Source organism: Rhinolophus sinicus, chromosome 7 (genome assembly GCF_057876585.1).
Source record: "Rhinolophus sinicus isolate RSI-liver-muscle chromosome 7, RSI-T2T, whole genome shotgun sequence".
Taxonomy (NCBI): domain Eukaryota; kingdom Metazoa; phylum Chordata; class Mammalia; order Chiroptera; family Rhinolophidae; genus Rhinolophus; species Rhinolophus sinicus.
Genome location: NC_142507.1, coordinates 30,712,506 through 30,725,313, shown reverse-complemented (window position 1 = coordinate 30,725,313; position 12,808 = coordinate 30,712,506). Strand labels below are relative to the sequence as shown.

At 36.2% G+C, this 12,808-nt stretch overlaps 1 protein-coding gene across 3 annotated transcripts in view; it reads right to left on the bottom strand.

Moving 5' to 3' along the window:
- Window positions 1-10,499, bottom strand: part of SPTA1 (spectrin alpha, erythrocytic 1) — a 129,003-nt gene extending 118,504 nt beyond the window's left edge. For all 3 annotated transcript variants that reach the window (XM_019751299.3, XM_074318724.2, XM_074318725.2), the window contains exons 1-7: window positions 10,371-10,499; window positions 8,980-9,219; window positions 7,599-7,724; window positions 4,493-4,633; window positions 3,550-3,696; window positions 1,386-1,519; window positions 13-157 (exon numbers count right to left, since the gene is read on the bottom strand). In XM_019751299.3, coding sequence (XP_019606858.2) covers window positions 13-157; window positions 1,386-1,519; window positions 3,550-3,696; window positions 4,493-4,633; window positions 7,599-7,724; window positions 8,980-9,216 — 930 coding nt within the window. In that variant the 5' untranslated portion in view covers window positions 9,217-9,219; window positions 10,371-10,499. The remainder of the gene's footprint in view (window positions 1-12; window positions 158-1,385; window positions 1,520-3,549; window positions 3,697-4,492; window positions 4,634-7,598; window positions 7,725-8,979; window positions 9,220-10,370) is intronic.
- Between the last annotated feature and the right edge of the window lie 2,309 nt (window positions 10,500-12,808).

Sequence of the window (12,808 nt, the reverse complement as noted above, 5' to 3'; positions counted from 1 at the left end):
ACAGTGGCTTACCTTGTCATCCATGACTGCAAGGTTCCTCTCAAGTCCCTTGTGTCTGTGAAACAGTGCCTCAGAGCTAACAAGGTCTTTGCCATAGTCCTCAGAGGTTAGTTGAGGCTCCTTCTCCTTGATCCACTGGATGGCTTCTGTCACATCCCTGCCAGATATCCACATGAGCTTCAACAAAAGAAGATGGCAAGCATTCTAGGGCAAACAGAGCACACAGAAGGCCCAACCTAGTTCACCCAGTTATAAACTACCATCTTCCTATACACTAGCAGAAAGTAATATAAAGAGTTTTTGCTTTTAATGGTTTCCACTGAGATGTAGAGACCTGGGCATTCTGACAATATCTGGATCAGCTCTTCATGAATGTCTTTCTTCTTCCAAACCCCACTTTCCCCCCCCATCCAATTATTAATCTGCTTTTCTTGCCTCTGCAGAGTTTCCATCACTAATTCACCAGAGCTATTTTCATTCTTTTGGGCTCCAGGGACTACAAACTTGGCTACATGGTGGCTTACAGTTTTGTTTTGTTTTTAACTACCCTCTTCTTTGCTCTCTTAAAGGTAAACACCTGATTTTCTTTAGTTTAAGGTATTGGCTACTAATTTCTAACAGTAGACAAAGGCTAACACAAATAAAAAACATGGTGTTTTCCCCTCATACACTGTTGGTGGGAATATAAATTGGTACAGCCACCATGGAAAACAGTATGGAGGCTCCTAAAAAAATGAATAGAATTACCATATAACCCAGCAATCCCTCTCTTGGGTGTCTACCCAAAAAATCTGAAAACATTTATCTCTAAAGATAAATATACTCTTATGTTCATTGCAGCACTATTTACAGTGGCCAAAGCATGAAAACAACCAAAGTATCCTTTAATAGATGACTGGTAAAGATGTGGTATATATATATACAATGGAATACTACTCTGCCATGAGAAAGGATGAAATATTGCCATTTGTGACAACATGGATGGATCTTGAGATTACTATGCTAAGCAAAATAAGTCAGATAGAAAAAGTCAAGAACCATATGACTTCACTCATATATGGGATATAACCAAAAGCAACAAAGGAACAAGACAAACAAAGAAACAAAAACTCATAGACACAGACAACAATTTAGTGGTTACCAGCGGGTAAGCGGGAAGGGAGGATGGTAGAAGAAGGTAAATGGAGTCAAATATATGATGATGGTAAGAGAACTGACTCTGGGTGGTGAGCACACAATGTGATATATAGATGATATATTATAGAATTGAACATTTGAAACCTATGTAACTTTACGAATTGTCACCCCCAACAAACTTAATTTAAAAAAAAAACCAAACCACGGTGCTATTGCGTAGTTTCCTATAATGGTGCTCAGAATCATACCTTTTGAATCTCTGGAGGTCTGCAGCATTGGACAGTGTTTTCCATCGCTGGAGAGCCAGACCATGGAGATGCTCCCAGGCAGCATTCACCTCATCCTGCTTTAACTTAATCAAAGGCAGCTCAGGGTGGTTCTCCTTTGAAATGAAACAAATACTGGAGTTATGCGGTAAGATGAGATTATTTCATCATTTAAACACTTCTCAGTTCACACTGGTTCATATTTTGTCAGAAGTGGAGAATGACCATATAGCCAGATACTGAAATTCACTTTTGCCTTGCTCCCTAGCTCTAACCTGATCAACATTACCAAAATTTAGAAAAATAACCTGCCAGAGGTTGTACCTTTTGCCCACAGCATTGGTATAGCCTACTAACACAGGTTGCCCAACCAAGAAGTATTTTTAGAACATTTTGTTGATGCCTGCTAAATCCCCTAACAATCCCAAAAACAAAAGAAAAGAAGAAAAAAACCCTTTTTGAAATATGACAGTTTTCCAAAACTAATACTGCAGTTCTTAACTCTTTTGACGTCCTGACACCTTTGAGAATCTAATAAGAACAATTTTCTTCTACCCATAATTATACACATATGCATACATGTCTAATTTTGCAGAAAATTTTACACATTTTTGCAAACCATCTGATGCTATGAGATTTATGAATACTAAATTAATCTAGCAGCATCAGCTTGTTTAAACATTTGGAAATGTGAGTAGTTCTCATATACCCAAGTCTCCCTAGTCCTTCTGTCCCTGTTCCCATTTCCATTTCCATTCTGAAGTCTGTCCAGGCAGAATTACCTCTAGTCTCCTTCCTGAGTATGTGGCCCTTTGTATTGTAGCTGTGTGAGCCCTACTTCAAAAGAGCAGAGGATATACTCTATGTTGGATTAACCCTTCCTATGATAGATTAGAAAAAATAGCTGTATTATTTTGTATGAGTTCCTGCTTTCACGAGATGGAGTCTATTTCCTCATGCTTTGGACAGAGGTTGGCCTGTGGCTTGCTTAACAATATAGAATGTGGCAGAAATCATAGTCTATTAATTCCAGCACTTAGGCCTCAAGAGGCATTTCAGCTTCTGTTCTCACCTTCTTGGAACACTGACACAAAAATGTATGGGCTACTGAAATATGAGAAACCATATGGAGAAAGCCTTCATTATCCTTGCCAAGACTCCAGACATGGGACCAAGGCCATTTTAGGTCCTCCACCACAACTGAGCACCAAATAACTACAGCCATTTAAAAATACCAGGTGAGATCAGGAAAACTGCCCAGCTGAGCAGCTGAATCACAGTCATGAATCAGTGAATCTGACGCACTGAATCATGAAAAAACGTTTGTTGTTTTAAGTTTTGCTAACAATAGATAACTGAAAATTTTCTACAAGAGGAAGGTGGTGGACAGAGAAAATTTAGAAACTGTTGGACATGTAGCCTGAAAAGAAAATTGAGAAAAAGATTATTTTCCCTACTCCAGTACCTATTCAACTTGAAATATTGTTTTTATTAACTCAGAAAAATAATTCCCTTTATAAAACTACAATGATAATGAAACCATAAATTGAAAAGCATAAGACCCAACTGTTGGAGCTTCTAGTTGTTTTTTACACATATAAAAAATCAGACTGGCTTCCCAATTTTCTTGCATATAATAGGGTTATTTATTCACACACTGAGTATTTGCTCAAATACTGAAAACTTATTTAAGCATTTTCTTAAATAACTAAAGCTAAATCTGCCTCCTTTTCTCTTCCCCTCACATAAAAATTATGTATGGTGATACATATATATTATGATAACCCACCATTATTTTATATTCTTTGATACTTTATTCTGATTCTTCTTCATGAAGAAAGATTAATGCATAAACATGAGTAATTAGTGTACTGCACAATGCAGAAGTTATCTCATTGTGTATTTAATTCCTCTACACACACACATACACACGCTCAATCACTTACTCACTCATACCTCCATTTCCATGGACTGGCAAAGGATGGATTTAGAGAGAAGAAACTGCTTTGGGCATGTTACTTCAGGGACATACATCCCTTTGTTTTTCTCACAATGTCCTATATCCCTCATGTCCCACCTACTAATGGCCAGAAGTTCTTCTTGAAGGACACTCTCCCTGGATTGACTCCCTTGTTTCCCACCTTACCTCAGTACACTCATTAGCATATTGGTTCACTCCATCCACTCTCCCCTTTCGAGCTGCCAGGTCTACTTGGAACTCTTCAAATTTCTTATGCAAAACCTCTGTGCGTTCCCAGTCCTCACCCAGTTCTACGGATGTCACTATGGCTTCCTGTAGACACAGAAAAGTCTATTGAGTCATCAGGAAAGATTTACTAATTTCTTCAGGTAAAATGCTTCAAGTCCCTGTCTGCCTTCCTAGAATAACTCAGAAGGAGCTACAAGTGGAGCCTAGAAGAACCACTTCTGGAAAGAGCCAAAAGCAGGAGTATATTTCCTCAGATAGTACACTGGCCCAGGGGACAGTGCTCTTTGGGCGTAATCTTTCATATAATCAGGGGTATTGTTGGCCAGAGTCCATGGAAACCCCCTTTATGTTTTGCAACATAAAACCTAAATTTAGAACTTAAAAATAAATTCATCCTTTTTCTACTCAATTCAACATACTGAATATCTACAAAGTCATTGTAGTAAGCACTTGCTTGTGTAAATCTTCAGGCCTAACTATAGTATTATTCTTTAAATATTTAGAAAACTAGAAATCTCAATAGTTATAGGCATTGGGATACAAAGGACTAGGGAAAGAGCTGGCAATACTCTCAGCCTGGACATAGATTAGGAGCAAACACCTAGAAGAGGAGTTAAGGATCAGGGAGACAAGCCCAGATCATCTTTCAATGAGTGTTTTTGTGTAAATCTTGCCTTCTTCATATTCAGACTCATATATTTAAACTTACCCTCCTCCCCACCAGTGTTAATAACCTCCAGAATCTTTGCCAAAATTCCTTCTTATTTTAAGGAACAAAGTCCAGGAACAGATGCTTTGACGTCTTAATTTATAGCCTGTACTAAATTGCTATGGGATAAAGGCATAGAAAGTCCTAAACGCATACTGTTTAGTTCTATACCTTGTCTCCAATCCACTCCAAGATGTCGGCACACTCCTGTAAGTACTGCTGGAACTTCAGGGCCTGTAACAGCAGGATCCCCTTTTCCTGAGTCAGCTCTAACAGCAGGTCCCACAGGTGGCGCAATTCCTCCAGATGGACCTTTGGGGAGGAGAGACAAAACCACTCAGGCACAAAGGCTGTGGAGTAGGTGCAGACTGAGACTTGTGCAAAGAGGGACCTAGATACAAATGTCTCCTCCCATTCATGTGGGTATTAATTGCTTAATAAATATTTAAAGGAGAAAATAGAATATGTATGGGAATAGCTATTAAACCAAGCCAGACATTATCTTCCATATGCCAAAACCTTTTAGAAATGCTTTGGGGTTTTATAGAACAAAGTGATTACAAACATGAAAAGAGGATGGAGTAAGGATTCATGGAATAGTGCTCATTTGAATGGAACCTTAAGAAACAGATAAAATGTAGACAGGTAGGTAATGGGAAGAGGGTGTTCTAAACACTGGCAAAGTCATAGAAGAAACTTAGCATGAACTGTTTGCCAGAAAGTATAAGAACTACACTTATGGACCTTGGGTTCAAAGATGATTTTATGAATTTGACCTCAAAAGCAAGGAAAGTAAAAGCTAAAATAAATGATTGGGACTATATCCAGCTGAAAAGCTTCTACACAACAAAAGAAACCATCAACAAAATAAAGAGGCAACCAACTGAATGGGAGAAGATATTTGCAAACAATATCTCCATTAAGGGACTAATATCCGAAACATATAAAAAATGCATACAACTCAACAACAAAAAAACAAACAATCCAGTTCAAAAATGGGCAGAGGACCTGAATAGACATTTCTCCAAAGAGGAAATAAAAATGGCCAATAGACATATGAAAAAATGTTCACCATCACTAATCAACAGAGAAATGCAAATAAAAGCCACAATGAGATATCATGTCACACCAGTTAGAATGGCTATCATCAACAAGACAAATAATAACAAGTGTTGGAGAGGCTGTGGAGAAAAAGGAACCCTCATACACTGTTGGTGGGAATTCAGATTGGTGTAGTTATGGAAGACAGTGTGGGGATTCCTCAAAAAATTAAGAATAGAATTACCATATGACCCAGCAATCCCTCTACCTGGGGTAACCCAGCTATCCCAAAAATCTGAAAACATAGATATATGTGCTCCAATGTTCATTGCAGTTTAATTTACAGTGGCCAAGACATGGAAACAACCAAAGTGTCCTTTGATAGATGATTGGATAAGGAAGATGTGGTATATATATACAGTGGAATACTACTCAGTCATAAAAAAGATGAAATAGTGCCATTTGTGATAATATGGGTGGATTTGTGATAATATGGATGGATCTTGAGATTATTATGCTAAGCAAAATAAATCAGACAGAAAAAGTTGAGAACCATATTTCACTGATAAGTGGGACATAAAACTGAAAGCAACAAAGGAATAAGATAAACAAACTAAGAAACAAAAACTCATAGACATAGACAATAGTTCAGTAGCTACCAGAAAGTAAGGGGGAAGGGGTGTGGTAAATGAGGGTAAGCAGGATCAAATATATGGTGACAGAAGGAGAACTGATGCTGGGTGGTGAACACATAATATGACATATAGATGATGTTTACAGAAGTATACACCTGAAAACTATGTAACTATAAGAATTGTACATTTGAATCCTATGTAACTTTACTAACCGTTGTCACCCCAATAAACTTTAATTTTTTAAAAAAAACTACAATTTTGCTGGCTTACAAAAAAAAAAAAAAAATTTTAGTGGCACCAAAGCAATAAAAGGACTTTGAGACTATATGCTTGAGGGATTTGATGCCAGGTTAGCTTGAAGATTATGTGGTACATCTTGTAAAATTGAAGTTATCATCTATGTCATGTCTTCAAGAATCTTATATTTTTCAACTATTCCATTGGTCAGGGTAACACGTAGATCACATTTTTCTCTGAATCCTGTGTGATACAATGTGACATAACTCTAGTGAGTCTGATACCTAGACATAAAGATGTTTCAAACATTTCTCAAATTTTTAAATTAATGTAGGATGTTGATGGCATGCAAAACTATGAAGAATACAAAAATTATCTCATGGGGATCTGAGGTACAGCATAGGGAATATACTCAATAATATTATAATAACTATGTACAGTGTCAGATGGGTGGTAGACTTGTTGGGGTGATCACTTTGTGAGATACATAAATGTCTAATCACTGTGCTGGTTTGTACATGTGAAACTAATATTATAATGTACGTTAATGGTAATTGCAAAATAAATTTTTAAAAAATTTAAAACATGTAATACACATGTTTTAATAATTTAAAAAAATAAACAGTAAAAAATTCATTCATACATAAAAGATCCTGAATTGACTATATCAACAAAATCATGTTGGAAGAGTACATAGATTAAGTTAGAAAAGAGCAGACACATTAATAATGGGTCCCAAAGTGGTGGTGATCTTATGTTCAATGTTCAGGGAGGATTTTTTGAAGATAAGGGATTTTAGGAGATTTTCTTTTTTTTTTTTTAAAGTTTATTAGGGTGACAATTGTTAGTAAAGTTTCACAGGTTTCAGGTTTTCAAAGTGACCAGGAGGGTTTGGAAATCTATAATAGTGATCATAGCATGTGGACTGTAAAGAGAAAGAGACGTTATGGACAAAGGGAGAAAGATTTCAGAAAAGATTCAAATGGACAGCATCCTTTGTTTGAAGAGTTTAAGGGACAGGGACTCTGAGGTCAGAAGAAATAATTAAAACATTTGAGAAATTCATTATCTGGGAAATGTGGAGCAAGATTGAAGTAGGCTTGATCTTGAGTCAATTTATTCTGCAGTGGCATAAGGAGGAATGTGATGCCATGACAGCTTTTGTATCATAGCCCTTCTCCAAACCCCAAGGAACACAAGGATATCCCATCATCTTTCTTACCCCTACCCCATAGAAGATAAGAGGTAGGAGCCCTAATTTCAAGCCAGCTACATCAAGGTCTGCAGCCAGTATAATCACTTAAAACCCAATAACATAATCAACTATAAGAAACTTAACTTTGAGAGCCCTACCATATACTTACTTTGGTGTCCTCATGGGCAAAATGCCCCTCAGCAAATCGGACTTGCCTGATTTCTTCCAGCTCAGGAATAACCCTTGATTTTGCTTGCACCTCAGCTTCGAAGGATTCATGTTTCTGGTATTTCCCCTGAAGTTTAGAAATCAGAGTTTATAGCTAATGAATAACTATGTAAATTTAGTGGCACCAAAGCAATAGCACGTGGACTGTAAAGAGAAAGAGACATTATGGACAAAGGGAGAAAGATTTCAAAAAAGATTCAAATGGACAGCATCCTTTGTTTGAAGAGTTTAAGGGACAAGGACTCTGAAGTCTCCCTAGACTAGAAAAGGCCCTTTTGTTCTTCTTACTTTCAGTCGGAACTACTTGTTGCCCAACTTAAATTAAGTGATAACCTATGACCATAGTTGGTCAGTAACATCCTGAAAGAAATGGTCACTCTAGGCAGAACCACTGCACACAGATTTTCAAAGGGTCCCAGGTTCAAAGTCAGTGACCACTGAGAAAGGTTTCTCCCTGTCCCCATTGTCTTTGGGAAATTTCCAGTAAATACCTTCTTATTTTAAAGTTTTAATTGTCTTCTGTGGGAATGAAAGAAGATAACACAGAGTTTTTCTTCTTCAGTAAAGAGAAATTCCTTTTCCAGAAAAGAAAATCCAAGTGCAGTAGAGAACAATGAGGAAGATGGTCATTACAATAATGACTTTTTAAAATACACTTTGCATGACATATTATGTTATTGTTGTCACATATAAATTGATACAGTTAATAAATATCTTTTTTTTTTTGCTCAGGTTCTCCCTCTCCAATATTTATTGCTCCTTTTAGTCACATAAACCTTTCTTCTGATCATAACTATGTTACATGCTATAATACAGGTAAGGGTGGGAACACCCATCAAACTTCTCCTCCTGGGACCTCTCATTCGAACTTAACAAGGGACGTGACACTAGCCATTTGGAGAAAACCCAGGAAAAACCCTGGTTAACTCATGTATTGCTGAGGAGAGTGGAAATCAGTCGTTTCAGAAGCATTGATAACTGACTCTTCACCTCAATTCCACCCTTAATGTCACAAAACATTGAAATCATATGAACAAATTCTTTGAACTCTCACTCTTTTGTCCATAGTTTAACATCAGATGAATATTATATTCATAGAATGCTGTCTAGAATTACTTTCCTTTGCTAATAAGACACTGAGGCTTAAGACGTTGAAAGCATAAGGTATTTAAAGGCAAAATTACTGTCCTTAACAGGTAGTCCAATCTTTTTATTACATCATCTTCCTACAGTTGACCACATATACACTTACATTATAGGACTGTTTCCCTTTCTAGAGATTTTAGGGTTTGTTTTTGGGGAAGTCAGTGGAACTGAATGACCTGTATGTTAGTTGGGTCTGCATAGCTCTTATCCCCTGCGATCTTGAGTTTCTCCAAGATCCATTTCTCCAGGTCATCTGCATCCCGTCTGAAAACCTGGTAGTGATAGGACTCTTCAAGCTTCTGGCCCCTCTCAGCAACCAGCTCCTTGAATCTCTGATACCGAGTCAACACCTCCTGACGCCTCTGCTGTATCTCTTCTGCTGTTTCCAGCACCTTCGGCCCACTGCTCTCCATAGCCTGCAAGTTAAAAACTTCTATCTATTACTGGTTTTTGAATTTCTAGTATATTATTCCTTTTATATGTCTCAAGGCATTTACTCACGTTGGATTTGTGTTCAGGTATCTTTAAGCCTGTAAAAGCCTGTTGTTAGAAGAGTTCTAGTACATTTATATAATTTTACCCATAGACAGCTACCACTTAGGGTAATAATTCTTGATCAGTCAGAATTTTCCAACTTTTCACATAAAATTGTACCAACATTTATTAAGTTTTATAAATAGAATTAATTTGGGCAAATGACATAAGTCAAGTATAAATTAGCAAAACCAGTTTCAGGTGGACAAAAAACATAATTTGATTGCTTTCAAAGGCTTATAAAGTGTTAACAAATACTGATCGTTCTGAACTTAATTTAATGAGTGATTAAAAATAGTTTGCTATTAACTTGACCAATGATATATATATAAACATTTTTAAATGTTTTCTTCTTACTTAAAAATATAGCTCATATATTCTTTACTCTTTTTATTTGCTTAATTCACATGCACTAAAAATTAAAAGTTCAGTCCATCTTCTACCCAATAATCACAAATTCCAAATTATACTATCTCAGTAATTGGCTTTTGAAATACAAAACATTGTATCTCAAACAACATAAAATACCCCTTTCTATAGTGGGATCCCACTTCTTTGTGACAATATTCTGCAAAATGTCCAAAGAGTCCACCTTCATTCATCTGGATATAGGCAGAAATCCAACCTAGTTTATCTCAGTCATAACATTCAATATAAAGTTCAAATTTAATCTCCTTCTTTCTAAACATAATTACTGTTCTGTAGATGGCCTTTACTTGTTTGGCTATAGAACTAAATCACTCTATGGAGACTCAAATCAGTATTGTGTATTATTTTGTTCCAAGTTATTTAGTCATTCTCTCTGTGAACCCACGTAGACAGGTCATGCTGGATTTTAGTGCTGTATAGCCACAAGCTCAAGGTCGTTGTTTAAGGTGAAACAGTCACAAAAAGAGAATCAGAATTGAACTTCTCTGCTTTTTAAGAGTCAAAAACTAGTCTTAATCCATCTGTCAAAGATAGTACAGAAAGTTCAAACTCCTTTCCTAATTATATTAGGGACAAATTGCACTGTAAAGAATTCTTTACTCACAGTTTCCTTTGCAAAGTGTTCCACTTTTCCTAAAGGTCTAGAACCTGGCAAGAAAAAAAATGTATCCAAAAGAGAGAGAGGCAAAGAGGGAGAGAAAGAAATACAATTCACATAGAATTGTCTAGTCTGTTTCAGATAGTGACTAGAGAACTGTTACATACTTGGGCTCAGAATCCCTCCAGCTACAACCCACGTTATCATCAGGAGACAGATTCAGCTGAGGCAGTTAGGAGAAAGCTGCTAACTTTCACAGATGTGGAGTGACTCAGCCATTTTGCGGGACTATGACTCTCAAAGTTTCTCAGCAGAGCTTCTTTAAAAAATGAAAGCAAAATTTTTAAATGAAAAATTAGAAAGAAAAAACAGTTATAGATGTAAGATAAAGAAACTGTTAAAATTGTGTTTTGTTTCTTTAATTAGTTTTAGATTTTCTGCCTGCGAATTATAAATCAGGAAGGAATTTTGTGTTGTCCATTCTTCAGGCTCTGTGCAAAATTACAAGAACACAGAGCATACAGAGGGGCCTACAACCTGTCTCTAGGAAATACAACTCAACTTTATCAAAATCCAACTGCAGATTTTTAACGGACTTTAAGTCAACAAGGTATCCTAATTCTTGCTGTAGAGTCTTTGCCTAAATAGGAAAAAAATTTTATTCCTGGCATCACATATTGGGGTTTTTTAAATCTGATTTAGCTGTACCCTTAACATTTAACTGGAAGAAATGAAAGAGTAAGATATATATGTTTATTTGTATTTCATGAAGCAAAAATTAGGATGCCTCATTTGACAAGTTAGTGAAGTTACAAAACAGTTGTAAATGGGATTGAGTTCTAAAATGTGAAGTACAAGTCATCTTATTTTATGTATTACTTTTAATGGAGAGAAAAGGAAGCAGAAATTATTTTCTAAAGGCATAGATTTTGGGGCAACTTTACAAAACTGAAACAAACAAATAAAAAGAAAATAGTGGGATGGTTTCAGACCCTCCTATAAAGCAGTGGGGCAATCTATACAAAACCTCATTACAGTGTAAATCCAATGTGAATAATTTAACTTTCATGGTCTTCTAGAGTAGATGAAGGTTTTACATTTCTGGTTTCCCCTGTTCTTGGATCATCTCACCCAAAGAAACTGAGAGGATGTATTAAAGAAAAGGCTGAAGCCTATGTAACTTTACTCACAATTGTGACCCCAAAAAACTATAATTTTTAAAAATTATCTTCTTAAAAGTCTAGTACTACTTTTCTTTTCCATATAGTTTCATTATATTCAAATCAAATTTGAGTACTCAAGGCAGGAACACAAATCTTAAAGAACATATTATGTCACATGCACCAGGGAACCTCTTGCTGGAGCTGAGCTGGAGAGGTAAAATTTTTAATCTTTATTCAAGAGATAAGAAGAACATTAATCATGTTGATGTGTAAATTAAGATATTGTAGATGAAAATTAGAATCTACCATATCTAATTTACATATCAACATGATTAATTTACATTAATTTAATTAATTTTTAGAAGATTCTGTAAAACAAGTTTCATCATCGTTATTTTTATATGAGAAACAGAGGTAGTCTCTAAAAGATAAGCTCATCCCCTGGCTTATTATTTTTTTTATCTTATCTTTTTTTTTTATTTTTTTTTTTAGAATACTGGTACGTCTTTTATTAAAGAAGAGAATAAAGCATTTGTAAATATATTTCTCTCATATACTTCAAAGGTGATGCTGGTCGGCGCTACATAACTGGGGAGCAAACAGGCAGGAGCCCTTACCCCACCCCGTCCCACCCCATCCCCTCCACCCTAGATGACCTATTTGGTTTGTAAGTATTTAAACAAAGAGTCAAATGACCATCATGCCACTGTGCTCCTCATCTGTTTTAGTCAATTTTCTCTTAGTTTTAGTCAATTTTCTCTTAGTCCACCAACACTTCTGGTGGTCCTATTCCAGGATCTTGTCACCATGAGTGTCAACCATGTAATAACCAATGAAATGACCAGGCCAAATTACCAGGATTGGTCATCATGAAATAAAATAAAAGTGAATAAGAACAATAGTCTTTGCAGGTAGCAATGTGGAATTACACAGGAGGCAGTCAGGAAAGAGATTTTATACATCAAAACAGAAGTGTTCTTTGAATTGTCAGTCATTGCTGTCAGAAGAGATTCATGGTAAAAGTTTATTTGACAGACATCTGGTTGTTACTCTGGCAGCTGTTAACTTCAAATGTAGTCTCTCATTATCTTCTCAATTCCTTTAGACAGGCAAAGTTTTTCTCCAGTCTCTAAGCACTGTTTGCCATTATTAATACAAGTATAATGGTGCCTCCTTGGGATTGATGGAAGGACATGATGAGAAAATCTTAAACTCTGATGGCTTAACATTTGGACCTCTGATCTTTTGCCATTTTTATAATTTTCCAAGAATGCTTATTTT